Consider the following 18,884-nt stretch of genomic DNA (forward strand, 5'->3'; position numbering starts at 1 on the left):
TGGCATATAATCAGTATGGACTTGCTTTGGTAGTTCTCAACATTGACTCGGAGCCCATGGAAGTCTAGTGACATCATTTCAAACATAGATAAGGGAACCAGTTGCTGTCTACAAACTACCACGCGATAAATTAGATAGTCCACCAAGTTCAAGAAACTTTGAGGGTGGTTAGAATACAGAATGTACTCGAGATGGGGGACGGCAGGTTCAATTGATATCACTAAGACGCTACCTTGTCTTGGGAGCGCCATTGCTGATCGACTGGACCAAGTCTGAAAGGACATTTCTTATTGGATCTAAAAAAATTAAGTTATTTTTTCGTCAGTGGATTAATAAAGTGAGGAGCAGTTAAATTAACTTAGATGCAAAAACTTCGGAAAACAATGTAATGAAATGTAATAATTTATTCAAGGGCGCATATTTTGGTGTTTCGTTATGTCGTCACTGAAAGAAATGTAGCTCAAAATTAACTCTAAAGGAATTTTGAGCTGCAAAGCACCGTGTTTCAATGTATTCAATATCCTTTCAATTGCGTATGAAACGCTTTCCATCAATATGAAAATGCAATAGTTGCCACGTTGTGGCACTTTGTCTCTCTCCCCCTCTCCCGCTCCCGTCCGTCCACCGCCCCTTCCCCCACCCCCCCCCACCCTCTCCCCCACCCTCTCCATGCCCTTACAAATCCCAGTGTTTCGTCATCTAACATTCTGAAGTTGACTTGTTACTGTCGTCTATTGGCTCGGCGTTGCCGCTTATCCCCTAGGTCCTTTCTGAAACACGGATGCTTATCTTTACTGTGCTGTAAACTTCGTTCACGGCGATTGGGATAACTGAACATCTGTTTTATGCCCCTCAAGTCTCTGCTCTATTAGTTGTTCAAATATTGTGAAATCACATACGATCGCAGGATGGTGAAGTGAATATTTCACAGAGGTCATAATATTCAATGAGTAGGATGTATAGAACTCCTGTCCTGATCAGAGCCATTCATTTCAGTTCAGGTATAGCCGCGCTGCTGTTCGGAAGTTAGTTCAGGGTTTCTGGCCCAATGATAATGGATGATTATATAGCAGTAAGCCGGGAGGGTATGTGCCTTAATGACTTGGTGCTGTCCTTCCTGTTTTGTCCTCCAAAATGGTAAAGGGACACCATTTGAAAGATTGGAGATTTGCTTATCATTCCGAATATCTAAAGGAGAATTTTTCACTGGGAATTTCTTAAGTAAATAACGATGTCGGTAACCTTTTAAAATGCGCCCAGGTTTCCCGGGAGGCTTTCTCATCAGGAAAAGAGATAGCTCCGTCCTGCGTTTGGAACTACGACTGAAGTTTTCACGATCAATGAAAGAGAATAGACAATACACCATGGATGCAGCTTCTGCAACAAGAGATGTTTTTAAAACGGATGATACTAGATTAGCGCTGATGTTGCAGATCTGCGATTAAAAATAAAGCTGGAAAACGTCATTCTGGCAGCGTCTATGGAGAGAGAAAGGGAGTTAACGTTCCTAGTTCAATATGATTCTTCTCAGGAATTTCAGAGTCGATCATTTGATTTTTGGAAGAGGTTGTTTGAAAATTGCTTTTGGATTCACCTACATTTGGAAGAGCAGATAGATCCTTAGCCATTACTGGACGTTGAAGTATTTTCAAATTAATTATTTTGAAGAACAATGTTTGTTAGTATACAGGAGACGACTGACTAGTTCGCTCTGAGCAAACGAGCAAGAGGCACGCGCCAGATCTTCTGATTTCGGTGGTAATTGAGTGGTAGCGATTGGCCACACCACAAGGCTAGGTCCCAAGTACAACTGCAAAATGGACGTGAATGTCCACATGGGACAAGAGGCCTTTCCACTTGGCCATCACGTTACAGCATTATGAGCAGAACACTACTCCCTCAGTACTGCGTTAAGAATAGACTTTGTGCTCCAAGAATTAGAACCAGACGTCAACCACAATATTCTGTTTCTGGGGTATCTTGAGGAGTCGGATAAATTCACCAATTGAGACATTGGGGCCTAGTTGTTTTGATAATTCAACGCAAACGCAAGAAAGTTCGACTTTCCACGATCCTCTGTGCATTAAGATAGTGCTTTGTTGTTGGGGCCACCATTACTGATACTCAAATCTTTGTTGGCAAAATTATCTGCTATGTAGGAATGCTTGAGAAATGATGACACATCATTGGCTGTGACGCAATCTGAGGCGCCATGACGCCGCATAACTCGATATATAATTCCAGTTCCAACAATTGCTGCCAATCTGTAGCCGGCGTCAATCTCATTGCAAACCATTGTGTGCGGGTTCAGGAGTTCAAATTGAAAAAAAAACATGGCGACGACCCAGAGTCGGGAGCAATGTAGCTCCGAAGCTCGCGAGAGTGAGAATCGCACCCCGACTGCTGCAATTCGCAGGAGCAACTTCGAATTTTGCGGATTTAATTTAAAGATCGTCCGATTCATGGACGCTGAATTGGGCGTCTCCTCGTATGTCTGGGAGGCTGTGAGTGAACTGCGTTTGTAGAATGGAATAGAAGAGAAACGGCATTTTGCTAACTTCGAAAAAAACCCACTCTTAGTTGCATATCATTTGACATCTTAGGAAGATGAGTTTTGAACATTTTGCAGGTGTCAAGCATAATTTACATGTAGTTCATTCTATAAATGTGAATTGTATTTCTTTCACATATTTTAATGCATTAATGTAACCGATGCCTCTTACATACTAGCATATCCGTTTTTCAAAACTAAAATGGGATTCAGAGGTTTAAATGATAGGATAAATACGAGTTGCACGTTCCAATTGTCTGCCTTACCTTGAAGGTGCGATTCACAGAGAGTGTTATATTTTCGAATTGAGTTCACCCCGCAGTTTTAAATACACGTAGCAGGACTGAAAAGTATTTGTTGAATGCACGGCGGAATTTCTGATAGTTTTCATTTATTGCAGTGTCAGCCATAGCTGGGTGATAGAACTGTGACTGCTCTGTCAGAGGCTCGTGGAGTTAATCTCTACTGGAGACTATAGTCATGCAATCTCGAGTAACAGCGCGGAGGAATGCTGCATTGTAATCGACACTGATCACGATAAACGTTAAAGTCAGGTTCTCACTGCCATCCAGTGAGAACGTAAGACCCCACAACTCTATGCGTTTCACTCTATCTGCCGACTCCTTCAATGGAGAGGACTGAAATAGGTGTCTGTTGTCGCTCTAAAACATTTTGCCCTGCGCGAATTGACATGGTCAGTAAGTCAAATATACTCAAACGGCTGCATGACGCTTTGAGCAGTCTTAAGGTGCTACTCAGAGATAATCGAAATGCTATTGCAACCAATGAGCGATTCGTGAAATGCGCATAGAACCTTGCCTTCTCCTACTCGTCGAGATTAATCTACTCTGCAAACTGGCTTGCAACGGGACGTCCGCTTCCAAGCAAACATTTCTTAGACAGAAGCTTGTGAGCAGCATTTTTTTTTCTCTTATTTTCAGGGGGTTGCGCTTTGCCAGTACTTCGAAAAGGAAAACGTCAGTTTTACTGGGAAGAAAGTGATTGAACTGGGATCAGGCACTGGAATCGTGGGGATCCTAGCAACCTTGCTAGGTGAGTTATATCATGGAACTGAAGCAAAAGTAGGTCATTTTACTGGCGAGTGGAGAAATAAAAAGGCACATCAATATCAATCACAAAGTGGTCTGGGAGCTAGAGATTTACATTACTGAGTGATGAACGTAAGAATGTAAGAAATGGGAAGCATGCAGACAATTGGCTCTTCGAGAGTACTACGTCAGTGAACATAATCACGGATGGCATTGTGCATCAACTCCTTTTTCCTCACTAACCCCATATCTCTTACTGACCGTACTATGCAATCATTTGTCTAACCCAGATCTTTCTTGAATAAACTCAATGACTGAAAGACTACAACTTTTTAGAATACAGAATTTCAAAGTTCAGCATGCAATGAACTGCGTAATCCTGCCTAAATAATCAGCCCTTCCTTCTGAAATTGTGAATCGTCTTCTACATTCCCCAGACAGGAGGTTTCTCCACACCTACTTGCTCAAACCATTGCAATGTGATGTTTCATGAAGTCAATCCTTATTCTTCTAACATCTAATGATTTAACCCTATCTTCCTTTACCATCTGCATCATGTCCCCTGCCCTGTCTCTTTCATTTTCATTTATCTCAAGTTGTGCCAGGAATGTAGGTCTACATTTTCCATAACGGTCAATATAATCCAATAAGTGGTCTCTGCCATGTCCTTTTTGTCCACAGACCTACCAGTTCAAGTGTCCTATTAGGATGCCCATTCCCTAGAATTGTGATCTTTAGTTTCTCCCATATTCACCCTAATTTCATCTCCCAGTTTCGCTTGTCATTAGACCCACCACCTGCTTCCTTTACCATAATTCCCACTAAACTGCACATCACCAAAACTCACTCAGCACTTCCCATGTTAGAGAATAATGCTAGTAAGTTTCTCCTATTTTCCATCAGTCAACCTCATGTCTCTCCTCAGATACAGAAAAGAAAAACCTTAGCTCCTTGTCAATTCCCCTTTTCTCTCCCAAAATTTGGTATCTCATTCTTGACTCCCTAATTCAGAACTATCATTCATGACTACCACGGTTCAATCCCTCCGATTAAGCTTCCACTACTGTCAATTGCCAAAATTGTTCTGATCAAAGCCACAAATTATTGACTGCAGAAAACGTAAATGATCCTTCTGTGTCCTTCTTGTTCTGTCATCAGAATTGATGCACTTGACCAGTCCATCTTGCTCTTACCTGGTTTGATTATTAACAATCCAGTGGTAGACAGAATACATGTTACAATAATACAACAGTAACATTCCAAAAGTCTCAGCTGTTCTTTGGAACTGGAGACAGGTGTTATTGGCACTCACTATGGATCTAATCCTTGTTTTGTCTCTAACAATTACCACTCCTTTTGCCTTTTATCCTACAATTGTAATCTCTAAACATCTCTTATCATTTCACAAGCCCTATGTTCCACTTGTCTCTGCCACCTTTCAGCAGCACAATATCCCTGACTGTCCCATCTTGCTTCAGCTTCAAATAAAAATCATGCTGGAGTCAAAACATTAACTCTGTTTCTCTCTCCACAGATGCTGCCAGATCTGTTGGGTTTCTCAAGCAAGCCTCTTTTGATTTCAGATTTGCAGCATACACAGTATTTTGTTTTCATTATTCATTTACAAAGAGTTTTCTTCCAGTTCCTGCAGCATAAACCTGGGTGTCCCCTGAGGGTCTATTCTTAATTCCTTCTGTTTTCTATTGACATACAGACTCACTAATACTATCCAAAATATGGCATTAATTTGTACATGCATGCTGATGACACCCAACTGCACCTTACCACCACTTCACTTGGCTCCTTAACCACTGCAGAATTACCAGGCTGTTTTTGTAAAAATAAATTGAGCATTGCACGAGTGGAGAGTTCCTCCAATTAAATATTTGGGAATTGCTGACAAAAATACACATTTTGTTCAAAAGTTTGTTTTGCATACATCTAGACATTGCATCAGAATGCAAATTCATATTGGAACCAACATTTATACTGCTTGAAAGGAGAGTGCTGACTGGTTAGCAAGTTAACTCTATTTGGCAGAATCTTTATGATGGAGAATACCCCCAATAATGTAGGTCATACATCCCAAAGACTGGTTGATCATATCAATCACCATGTCAATTCAACTATTTACTGCAAGCAAGATATTGAGATTTACCAATGAGCTCGTGCTTACAAAGGAAACAATGCGAGATGAGATTCTACAATTGGACAACAGTATCCTGATAATCCTGAATATAATGATGCTAATTCCAGGGAAGATTTGCACTGGCCATTTAATTGTCATTTGGGCATTCCAAATGTGATCTTGCCTGTGTGTATTTTTTTTTGTCTATTCATTCATGAGTTGCAGCCATCCCTGGCTGGGCCATTATTTATTGCCATGGAGAGAGTGGTGGTAAGCTCCCTTCTTGATTCACTATAGATGATTTGTTTTAGGTGGAGCCAGAATGATGCGAGGAAGGGAATTCCTGGATTTTGATCTAGAAACACGGAAGGAATGATGATATATTTTAAATGGAATGGTTAGGAGTGTGGTGGGATCTTGTAAGTAGTGATGCTTCCATGTATTTAATGCCAGAGGTTGCGGTGGGTATCTATGATGAAGTTTAAAAGGTTTTGATGAATTTCTGTAGTTCATCTTATGGTTGGTACCCACTAATGCTACTGAATAATGTAGGGATTGGATATCTGGTGCCAATCGTGCAGGCTTTTTCATGCTGGATGGTGTCAAGCTTCTTGAGTTTTGTTGGAACTATACTTCAGATTCAATTCCAGCCTCATGAAACTATACTTATCCAAGCAGTTGGGAGTATACCATCACACTCCAAACTTGTGTCTCGTAGGTAGACCACAGGCTCTTTTGATAAGGTTAGTTGCTCACTGCAAGATACCTGCTCTTGTACTTACAGTATCTATATGGCTAATCCCATGCATTTTCTGGTCAAAGGCATCCTTCAGGATGTTGATGGTAGAGTATTCCGATTTGGTAATGTCATTGACTGTCAAGGGGCGATGGTTAGATTCTTTCTTGTTGGAAATTGTTATTGCCTGACACTTCTGTGGTTTAAATGTTGCTTGCCATTTGTCAGTCCATGCCAGGATATTGTCCAGATTTTGCAAGATTTTGGATATGAACTGCTTCAGTCTTTGGAGAGTTAGGCAGTATTGCAGATGCTCAATACTGTGCAATCATCAGTGGCCATCTCCAATTCTGACCTTATGATAGAGGGAATGTCATTGTTCCATCAACCGTAGATGGTTAAACCTAGGACATAATCTTGAAGAACATCTGACAGATATCCTTGAACTGAGATGGTGGTCCTTCAACAAACAGAATCATCTTCCGTTACACCAGGTATTACTCAAAACAAGAGAAAAGCTTTCCTCTGGATTCCTATTGATTCCAGCTTTTCCAGGGTTACTTGATGCCACATTCCATCATGTGTGGCCTTAATATCAAGTGCAATTATATGCAAATCACTTCTGGAATTCAGCAGTTTGGTCCAACTGAACAAAGGATGTAAAGAGGTTAGGAACTGACTAGCCTTAACAGAACCCATGTTTAGCATCAATGAGCAGATTATTGCTTTACTGATGATTGAAAGTGGACCAATGGAGTGACTATTATTGGTTGGACACAGGTTTTGTTTTGTGTAGAAGACATTACTGGGCATGTTTGGATATTGTCAAGCTAATAACAGCTTGGCTCGGTGTGTGTGTGTGTGTTGGGGGGTGGGTGGGGAGTGTGGATCTGTTGGTAAGCTGGCAGGTGATAGGTTCTTCAACACAAGTCTTCAGCAAAATTATAGGAATTTTTCAAATCACTGAGTCAATACTGTACCTCCATTTCTACTATTGATTTCATTCCACAGCTCTAATTCTGCTCATAGGTCTCACAGTGTGTACTGCACTGCATCAAATTATTTTTACAGTCAGTGCACACACAATTGGCAGTAGGACCCTCATCAACCCTCCCTGTTCCCCCTCAAAAAAGTCAAACAATTTAGTTAATCACAATTTCCTTTAATACATCCATTCTCTCCCTCCTTCATTAATCTGGATTTATCTATATGAATGTTATGTGGATTAGCTGGCAGGAGTATTTGCTAACATCTTTAAATGCTCCTTACTATGAGCTGAAATCCCTACCTGCTCTAAGAAGACCACCATCATCCCAGTGCCAAAGAAAATTCATGCAATATACCCCAATGACTATTGCCCAGTGTTACTAACCTCCATAATTATGAAGTGCTTTGAGAGATTAGTCATGGCTCACATCAACTCTAGCCTCCTATGTTGCCTTGATCTTTTGTAATTTGTCTAACATTGCAACAGGTCAATGGCAGATGCCATCTCTCTGGTCCTACACTCATCTATGGAATATCATGACAATAATGACACCTATGTCAGGTCTTACTTATTGACTACAGATATACCTTCAACACCATAATTTCAATCAAATTCGTCTCTGAACTGTGAGACCTTGGTCTCAGCTCCCCCTTCTGTAACTGGATCTTTGACCTCCTGACCCATACATTGTAATCAGTAAGAAGACATAACAACACCTCCTCCATGATAATCCTCAGCACTACTGCTCTACAAGACTCTATACTCAGCCTCTTATTATACTATTTAAACATTCACGAATGTGTGATCCAAGTCTGCCTGAACTCCCTTTACACATTTGTTGATGATACCATTATAGGTCAGAACAATGATGAGGCAGAGTCAAGAGTGTAAGGCTGGAAAAGCACAGCAGGTCAGGCAGCATCTGAGGATCAGGAGAATTGACATTTTGGGTATCAACTGTTCATCAGGAATGAGGCATGTGGGCCAGGAGGGCTGAGAGATAAATGGGAGAGGCGTAAAGCTGTGGAAAGGTAGCTGAGGATGCAATAGGTAGATAAACATGGGGGAGAAGGTGATAGGTCAAAGATGAGGGTGCAATGGATAGTTGGGAAAGATGATGGGCAGGTCAAGAGGCAGTGCTGAGTTGGAGGCTTGGGATAAGGTGGGGAAGGGGAAATGAGGAAACTGGTGAAATCCACATTAATCTTGTGTGATGCAGGGTTCCGAGGTGGAAGATGAGGTGTTCTACCTCCAGGTGTCGGGTGGTTAGGATTTGGCGATGGAGGAGATCCAGGACCTGCATGTCCTTATGGAGTGGGAGGGGGTCTTATGTGTTCATCCATGGGGTGGTGGGGTTGGTTGGTGCAGATGTCCCAGAGGTGTTCTCTGAAACCATCCACAAGTTGGCGTCCTGTCTCCCTGATGTGGAGGAGACCACAATCAGGTGCAACAGATACAGTAGATGACATTTGTGGAAGTGCAGGTGAATCTCTGATGGATGTGAAAGAATCCTTTGACACCTTGGACAGAGGTGAGGGGGAGGTGTAGGCGTAGACTTCGCACTTCTAGTGTTGTCAGTGGAAGGTGCTGGGAGTGCGATGTGGCCTGGTGGGGGTTGTGGATCTGGCAAGGGAGTCATGGAGGGAATAGTCTCTCCAAGATACTGATAGGGGTGGGAGAGAATTATATCCCTAATGGTGGGGTCTGTTTATAGCTGGTGGAAGTGGCGAATGATGATGCAATATATATGGAAGTTGGTGGGATGGAAGGTAAGGACATTGGGGGTGGGGTTTGGGTTCTGTCCTTGTTGCATTTGAAGGGGTGATATTCAAGGGCAGAGGTGTAGGAAGTGGAGGAGATGCACTGGAAGACATCATTGACCACTTGGGAGGGGAAATTTCAGTCTTTGAAGAAGGAGGCCATTTACAATTTTCTATGGTAGAATTGGTCATCCTGAGAACAGATGCAGAGGAAGCTGAGGAATTGGGAATAAGGGATGATATTTTTACAAGAGGCGGGTGGGAGGAAGTATAGGGCAGGTAGTTGTCGAAGTCGGTGGGTTTGTAGTAGATGTCCATGGTTAGTCGGTCACTTGAGGTGGAGGTGGAGTGGTCCAGGAATGGGAGGGACATGTCTGAGATGGTCTAGGTGAATTTGAGGTCGGGGTGAAAGACGTGAAGTTGATGAACTGTTCAACCTTCCAGTGGGAGCACATGGTAGCACCAATTGATGTAGCAGAGGAACAGGTGGGGGGTGGAACCAGTGTAAAGATGGACTGTTCCATGTACCTGAAAAAGCATAGCTGGGGACGATGCACGTGTCCATGGCTGCCTGTTTGGTTTGGAGGAAATGGGAAGATTTGAAGAAGTTGTTAAGGGTGAGGACCAGTTCAGACATGTAGATGAGGGTGTCAGTGGAAGGGTACTGATTGTGCTGGTGCAAGAGGGTGAAATGCAGGGCTTGAAGGCCTTCATCGTAGTGAATAGATGTGTGCAGGGACTGGATGTACATGGTGAAGATACGGTGTAGGGAGCTGAGGAAACAAAAGTCTTGGATGAAGTGAAGGGCATGGGTGGTGCCCTGAACATAGGTGGGTATTTGCTACACTAAGGGGGTGGGGGGGGGGGGGTGCGGGCTGGGTGGTGTCAAGGAATGCAGAAATGGGTTCAGTGGGACAGGAGGAGGCTGAGACAATGGGTTGACTGGGGAAGTCAGGTTTGTGAACCTTCAGTAGGAGATAGAATCAAGCAGTGCAAGGTTCTCTGACTATGAGGTTGGAGGTTGGGACTGTTAAGTTTGGAACTGAATGATGAGACAGAGTACAGGAAAGAGATTGAATGATTAGCAGCATAGATTTAAAAACATCAGCAAAATGAAGGATTTGGACATTGACTTCAGGAAGCAGAGTGGAGTGCATGCCCCTGTCTGCATCAATGATGAGTGGCACAGTGGCTCAGTGATTAGCACTGCTGCCTCACAGTGCCAGGGACTCGGGTTCGATTCCAGCCTTTGGTGACTGCCTGTGTGGAGTCTGCATGTTCTCCCGTGTCTGCACGGGTTTCCTCCAGGTGCCCTGGTTTCCTCCCACAATCTAAAGATGTGCAGGTTAGGTGAGTTGGCCATGCTAAATTGTCGATAGTGTTCAGGGATGTGTAGGTTAGGTGCATTAGTTAGCGGTGAATGTGGAGGAATGGGTGTAAGTGGGGTACTCTCGGAGGATCGGTGTGGACATGTTGGGCCGAATGGCCTGTTTCCACACTGAAAGGGATTCTGTGATGCTGAAGAAGGGTATCAAGTTTTGGGAGTGATGACCACCAATAATCTGTCCTGGTCCATCGACATTGGTATGATGGTCAAGAAAGCAGAACAATGCATCTACTTCCTCAGGAAGCTAAGAAATTTGGCATATCCACAAAGACTCTTACCAATTTTTATAGATGCACAAGGGAGACCATCTATCTGAATGCACCACAGTGTGATATGGCAACTGCACTTCCTCAGAGTGCATGAAACTACAGACAGTCGTGAATACAGCCCAGTTCATCACTTAAGCCAGCCTTCCATCTATTGACTCCATCTGTACTTGCCTGCTGTCTTGGAAAGCAATCAATATAAAACCACTCCAGTTATACTCTCTTCCACCCTCTTCCATTGGGCAGAAGATATAAAAGTTTGACCAGTGCTTCTTCCCTACTGTTGTCAGATGTTTGAATGGGCTGCTTAAATTTTAGTGTTGATCTCTCTCTCTCTCTCTCTCTCTGTGCACCTCCTGTGTGTTTGTAATATTGCATTCTATACACTCTTCAACTAGCCTGATACATTTTGTACATTACGATCTGCTTGTATAGCATGCAAAATAACACTTTTCACTGTACTTTGGCACAGGATAACAATAAATCAAACTCGAATCGAACACAACGTCTTTAATTCTATCTCAATTTATTTTTACTAATTATTTTCTCAGTCTAGAAATTAAACTTACTGACCTGTAGTTGCTTGGCTTATTCTTGCCCTCTCTTTCTTACTTGCAATTATCCAGAATGAATGGCACTGCCCATGAATTTCAGGAAGACTCAGCAATTTGCACTCTCACTGCTTTCAGTATCCCTCAATGTATCTCATCCAGTTCCAGCTCCATGTCAACTTAAGGACTGGTTAGGGATAGTCAACATAGCTTTGTGCATGGGGAGTCATGTCTCACAAACTTGATTGAGTTTTTTCAAGTAATGAAGAGGATTGATAATGGCAGAATAGTGGATGTGATCTATATGGATGTCAGTAACGCATTCAACAAGGTTCCTTGTGGTTAGCAAGGTTAGATCACATGGAATACAGGGTCAACTCACCATTTGAATACAGAACTTGCTGGAAGATAGAAACAGAGGTGAGAAGTGAAGGGTTGCTTTTCAGACTGTGACCAGTGGTTTGCCACAAGGATTGGTGCTGGGTCCACTGCTTTTTATTATTTATGTAAATGATTTGGATCTGAACGTGGGAGGTGTAGTGGAGAACGGCGGGAGTTGGATGGAAGTGGGGTCGGGGCGCGGAGCTGGTCGGGAAGGTAAGTGATTGATATTTGAGTGGAGAAGGAACATGAGACACTACACGTGTAGTGTTTCCCACCCTCCCTTCTCCTCTAACCTAAAAAAAAAGGTAAGATACTTAGTGTTCTTGTTTTGGAGACTAAGTGTAGAGTTATGGCAGCGCAGGCAGTGGAATGTTCCTCCTGCAGGATGTTTGAGGTAGGGGTAACCACCGATGCTCCTGCCAATTTCAGCTGCCGGAAGTATATCCAGCTCCAGCTCCTCATAGTCTGCGTTAGGGAACTGGAGCTGGAGTTGGAAGAACTGAGAATTATTCGAGAGGCTGAGAGGATGAAAGATAGAAGCTGCAGGAATATAGTTACGCCAGAGAACAGAGGTAGCTGGGTAACAGTTCGAGGTGGGAAGGGGAGGAAGCAGGCAGTGCAGGGATCCCCTGTGGTCGTTCCCCTCAACAATAAGTATACCACTTTGGATACTGTTGGGGAGGATGGCCTAGCAGGGGTAAGCTGCAGTGGCCGGGTCTCTGGCACGAGGTCCGGCTCTGAGGCTCAGAAGGGAAAGGGGGGGAGGAGGAGAGCGCTAGTTATAGGAGACTCTATAGTTAGTGGGACAGACAAGCGGTTCTGTGGACACGGGTGAGACTCTCGGATGGTTTGTTGCCTCCCGGGTGCCTGGGTCCGAGATGTCTTAGACTGTGTCTTCAGAATCCTTAAGGGGGAGGGTGTGCAACCAGAAGTCGTGGTGCACATTGGCACCAACGACACAGGTAGGAAGAGGGGTGGGGAGGTCATTCAGGAGCTCAGAGAGTTAGGCTGGAAGCTAAAAGCTAGGACGGACAGAGGTGTCATCTCTGGGTTGTTGCCAGTGCCACGTGACAGTGAGGCAAGGAATAGGGAGAGAGTGCAGTTGAACACGTGGCTGCAAGGATGATGTAGGAGGGAGGGCTTCAGGTATTTGGACAATTGGACTGCATTCTGGGGAAGGTGGGACCTGTACAAGCAGGATGGGTTGCACCTGAACCAGAAGGGCACCAATATCCTGGGAGGTAGGTTTGCTAGCACTCTTCGGGAAGGGGGGGGGGTTAAACTAATTTGGCAGGGGGATGGGATCCAGACCTATAGTCCAGCAAGTAGGTTAGCTGTTCTTCAGGATGTCCAAGAATGTAGGGAGGCTGTGGAGAAGATAGCACTGACAGGGAATACTTGTGGACACAGAGATGGGCTCAAGTGTGTATACTTCAATGCAAGAAGTATCAGAAATAAGGTGGGTGAACTTAAGGCTTGGATTCGTACTTGGGACTACGATGTTGTGGCCATCACGGAAACATGAATAGAAGAGTGACAGGGATGGTTGTTGGAGGTTCCTGGTTACAGATGTTTCAGTAAGCTTAGGGAGGGTGGTAAAAAAGGAGGGGGTGTGGTGTTGTTAATTAGAAATGGTATAATGGCTGCAGAAAGGCAGTTCGAGGGGATCTGCCTTTGGAGGCAGTATGGGCTGAAGTCAGAAATAGGAAAGGAGCAGTCACCTTGTTGGGTGTTTACTATAGGCCCCCCAATAGCAGCAGAGATGTGAAGAAACAGATTGGGAAACAGATTTTGAAAAGGTGCAGAAGCCACAGGGTAGTAGTCATGGGCGATTTCAACTTCCCAAATATTGATTGGAAGCTGTTTAGATCAAGTAGATTGGACGGGGCAGTGTTTGTGCAGTGTGTCCAGGAAGCTTTTCTAACTCCATATGTAGATTGTCCAACCAGAGGGGAGGCCATATTGGTTTGGTGCTCGGTAATGAACCGGAACAAGTGATGGGCTTGTTAGTGGGTGAGCAGTTTGGTGATGGTGACCACAATTCTGTGACTTTCACCTTGGTTATGGAGAGAGATAGGTGCATGCAACAGGGTAGGTTTTACAATTGGGGGAAGGGTAAATATGATGCTGCAAGACAGGATCTGAGGAGCATAAGTTGGGAGCATAGGCTGTCAGGGAAGGATGTCATTGAAATGTGGAACTTTATCAAGGAACAGATACAACATGTCCTTGATATGTATGCACCTGTCAGGCAGTAAAGAGATGGTCGTGTGAGGGAACCTTGGTTGACGAGGAAGGTTGAATGTCTTGTAAGGAGGAAGAAGGAGGCTTACATAAGGTTGAGGAAACAAGGTTCAGACAGAGCATTGGAGGGATACAGGATAGCCAGGAGGGAGCTGAAGAAAGGTAATAGGAGAGCTAAGACAGGGCATGAAAAATCTTGGGCGGGTAGGATCATGGATAACCCTAAGGCCTTTTATGCGTATGTGAGAAACATGAGAATGACGAGAATGAGGGTAGGTCCGATCAAAGACATTAGTGGGAGACTGTGTATTGAGTCGGAAGAGATAGGAGAGGACTTGAATGAGTACTTTTCTTCAGTATTTACAAATGAGAGGGACTCTACTGTTGAAAAGGAGAGTATGAAACGGACTGGTAAACTATAGGAGATACTTGTTAGGAAGGAAGATGTCTTGGGCATTTTGAAAAACTTGAGGATAGACAAGTTCCCTGGGCCTAAAGGGATATATCCTAGGATTATGTGGGAAGCAAAAGAGGAAATTGCAGAGCCATTGGCCATGATCTTTTTGTCTTCACTATCAACGGGGGTGGTACCAGGGAACTGGAGAGTGGCGAATGTTGTGCCTCTGTTCAAAAAAGGGAATAGAGATAACCCTGGGAATTACAGGCCAATTAGTCTTACTTCGGTGGTAGGCAAAGTAATGGAAAGGGTACTGAGGGATAGGATTTATGAGTATCTGGAAAGACGCTGTTTGATTAGGGACAGCGAGCACGGATTGGTGAGGGGTAGGTCTTGCCTTACAAGTCTTATTGAATTCTTTGAGGAGGTGACCAAGTATGTGGATGAGGGTAGAGGAGTGGATGTAGTGTACATGGATTTTAGTAAGGCATTTGATAAGGTTCCCCATGGTAGGCTTATGCGGAAAGTCAGGAGGCATGGGATAGTGGGAAATTTGGCCAGTTGGATAGAGAACTGGCTAACCAGTCAAAGGCAGAGAGTGGTGGTAGATGAAATATTCAGCCTGGAGCCCAGTTACAAGTGGAGTTCCGCAGGGATCAGTTCTGGGTCCTCTGCTGTTTGTAATTTTCATTAATGACTTGGAAGAGGGAGTCGAAGGGTGGGTCAGTAAATTTTCAGATGATCCGAAGATAGGTGGAGTTGTGGATAGTGACGAGGGCTGTTGTCAGCTGCAAAGGGACTTAGATATGATGCAGAGCTGGGCTGAGGAGTGGCAGATGGAATTCAACCCTGTCAAGTGTGAGGTTGTCCATTTTGGAAGGACAAATAAGAATGCGGAATACAGGGTTAACGGTAGGGTTCTTAGTAAGGTGGAGGAGCAGAGGGATCTTGGGGTATATGTTTATAGCTCTTTGAAAGTTGCCACTCAGGTGGATAGAGCTTGTAAGAAGGCCTATGGTGAATTAGCATTCACTAGAGGAGGGATTGAATTCAAGAGTCGTGAGGTGATGTTGCAGCTCTACAGGACCTTGGTAAGGCCACATTTGGAGTACTGTGTGCAGTTCTGGTCGCCTCACTTTAGGAAAGATGTGGAAGCTTTGGAGAGGGTGCAGAGGAGATTTACCAGGCTGTTGCCTGGAATGGAGAATAGGTCATACGAGGATAGGTATAAGAGTTGCGTGGTAATATTATGGCTGTTCAGAACATTTGTTAGGCCATTTTTGTAATATTGTGTGCAATTCTGGTCTCCCTTCTATTGGAAAGATGTTGTGAAACTTGAAAAGATGCAGAAAAGATTTACAAGGAGGTTGCCAAGTTTGGAGGGTTTGAGCTATAGATAGAGGCTGAATAGGCTGGGACTGTTTTCCCTGGAGCATCAAAAGCTGAGGGGCAGCCTTATAGAGGTTTATAATATCATGAGAGGAATAGGGTAAATTGTCAAGGTTTCCCCCCCCCCAGGATGGGGAAGTCTAGAACTAGAGGGCATAGGTTTAAGGTGAGAGGCACGCAGCGGGTGGTGTGTGTATGGAATGAATTGTCAAGGGAAATGGTGGAGGCTGGTATAATTGCAATTTAAAAGGCATCTGCATGGTTATTTGAATAGGAAAAGTTTGGAAAGATATGGGCCAAGTGCTGACAAATGTGGCTAGGTTAATTTAGGATATCTGGTTGGCATGGGTGAGTTGGACCTAAGGGTCTGTTTCCATGCTATACATCTCTATGACTCTAAGTACTGACACCTTATTGAAGACCTCATGTTATTAAGTTTGAAACATTCGAGTGCTGGAATTTCCTCATCTATCAACATGCACTAAAATACTTTTAAAGCAAATGTGGCCTTAAAATCTTTGTTTTAAACCAATCTCATTTCTGGGTACCTGATAGCTCAATATTATATATACTTTGTGTCGATTGCTTTCACATTACTGTTGTCAGCAACTTCTGGAGAGGTGGTCTGAGTATCAGTGGGTCAGAAAGCTTGCTCTTCCTAACTTCTTATGGACGTACATTGAAGGCGGTTATATTTTGTTTCGGTGAACCTAATGCGAGATCAAAATGGAATCAAGAGCATATTATGAATAAACCCTCCTTGTATATGTTCTTGTTCTCAGGTGGAAATGTTACCATGACAGACCGACCAGCAATTCTGAGGCAAATAAACAACAACATCTCCATTAATGTCCCTTTTGCCTGCAGGCACCGTTTAAAAGTGTGTGCCCTGACCTGGGGTGAAGACCTAAATAACTTTAATACCGACTACGATGTCGTCCTGGGGTCGGATATTGTCTATTCTTCATCTTCTTATACTGCACTTGTAGACACTTTGAGGCATCTCTGCAGCCAACGAACAACAATTTACCTGGCTTCCGAATTTCGAAGTGGGAATGGATCTCTTGCTTTCCATGAAGTGACTCTCCCTGGCTATTTCAACTGCCAGGTTGTGGACAGATTAGAGACTAAATACATCGCTGTCTACAAAATGACCAAACTTGGTTCTCTAGACTGTAACAAATAGGACAAGCCCGCACATTGCTCCCGTTACCATCATCAATAGCCTGGAATACATCAAGCACGTCATAGCTACAAGTTTTTAAACACAAATTAGTCATTCAAAGGAAGGTTTGAATTTTAAATGCTGGCTCGAGACAGTCATGAATAAAACCAGGCAGGATCGGCCTTCCACCATTTCTGTTCCTGTCTGAGAAAAATCTCGATAATTAACGTTAAGAATGTTTTCTTTAGCATAGCATAGATTTTGTTTACGTGACAAACAAATAAAGAGGATCGTGAAGCATATTAACTTTGTTGTATATGTAAATTCAATTAGTATATGTACATTGCTTTAGACTGACAAATCAAATTAGCAAAGGTTGGATTGATTCGCAAATATAAGTGTTTAAGAAATTGCTTAGCTTTGTTAATTTTATCTCTAGATCTCGATGTTAAACTGCGGGTGAAATAGATGTTGTTATTTGTGCTTGTTTCACTCCAAATCATCGTAGAAAGAAATGTACAAAATCAAGTGAAATGAACTGTGGAGGGAGCATATTACTTCATCTTGGGCAGGGGAGTGGGGGAGGGGTCACGCTGCTAATCTTGCTCATCCTTTGAGGCAGCGATGACCATGTTAACCTCTCTGGGGTGTTTGGCTGGGTTCCAGTGGTAAGTAACTGACTGCTAAGGTCGGTTTGCAACTGCAATTTCTTCTCCTTTCATTCCTCTCTGCTCCTCTCTGCACTTACTTTCAAAAGAGGCTGCACCCTTTTCAGTTTAGTTCGGTCAGGTGCAGCGATCTTCTCCCAGGATTCAAAGTTAGTGTCTAGGATAAGCCTTCACCTAACGCTTCCTTCGAAAGGCGCATCGCAGACTCCAGCTGTCGGCAAAAGATTATTTTTTTCTACACAAGTGCAAGGTTTACAGGCTAACTAACTAACTCAATTATATAAAGAGGCAACATATATTTATCATATTGCCAACTGTGCACACTGGTCTAGTTACATTCTATGTAAACTCTGCAATTACGTACTAATTATGCATTAAATTCCACAGTTACTTAATTGGTATTCCAACCTGTGAAAGCTAATTCCCCAAAGAATTTACTGTTCTAGGACGTTAAAATCAGCATAATTTATTTTCTGTACCATCGCACAAAAAGCACTACATAAATCTGATTCAATGTTGAAGTCACCTTTGGTAACATGGTTGCAATATTATACCGTTATCATTCAAAAAGTGCAATTTATTTTTCTGTTGCTGACGATTGAGGTGACAAATGGATGCACAGATACAATTAAAACAGTGAATTGGCTCTCTGCAGTACGTGTATCAATTAAGTTGAGCAAATCGGTGATGACAGTTAAATAATAAATTCATTGCAATGTTGCTGTTCGTTGGGCAGAATATCTAAGCGCCTCTGGGAATCGCGGTATCAAATTACTTAACATAAGGAGTGAAAATAGACACCCACTAACTTTCAATCGATTTATATTGTAAATGTCAACAAGTAGGAATAGCATGATAGAGTAACGCCTGGTGGACAAGAGGAGTGTTTTACTCTTAAGCAAAACACATGCCCACCATAAGGATTCCTTATATTTAAAAGAGAATAAGCGTAGCTCACAAGACAGACTATTAACCCAGCGGATTTTAGGAGACCACAGCCGACTTCCTGAACAATCTGGGGGCTCCGCAACACGACTTCGAGCTGTAGTGGACACTGTCCATCTGACATTTGATGAAAAAGAAACATAAAACTGAATGAGCGTGAAGAGTGTTAAGAGCAGAGGCAGACCGGTAGGCGGAAATTATGCGACAGCAGAGATAAGAGCAATTTTACAAACTTGGATCCATACATACCACCCTGCAAACGGAACTGAGAAAGAG

The 18,884-nt window shown here is 43.3% G+C and overlaps 1 protein-coding gene across 1 annotated transcript; it reads left to right on the plus strand.

The window, feature by feature from the left end:
* Nucleotides 1-2,333: 2,333 nt before the first annotated feature.
* On the plus strand, nt 2,334-17,016 carry LOC132818046 (EEF1A lysine methyltransferase 3-like). Its single transcript, XM_060828654.1, has 3 exons — nt 2,334-2,504; nt 3,493-3,604; nt 16,613-17,016. Exons 1-3 carry the CDS (start codon nt 2,334-2,336, stop codon nt 17,014-17,016), a joined length of 687 nt encoding a protein of 228 aa, XP_060684637.1.
* The last annotated feature ends 1,868 nt before the right edge of the window (nt 17,017-18,884 follow it).

The sequence above is a fragment of the Hemiscyllium ocellatum genome, chromosome 8 (genome assembly GCF_020745735.1).
Source record: "Hemiscyllium ocellatum isolate sHemOce1 chromosome 8, sHemOce1.pat.X.cur, whole genome shotgun sequence".
NCBI classification, from domain to species: domain Eukaryota; kingdom Metazoa; phylum Chordata; class Chondrichthyes; order Orectolobiformes; family Hemiscylliidae; genus Hemiscyllium; species Hemiscyllium ocellatum.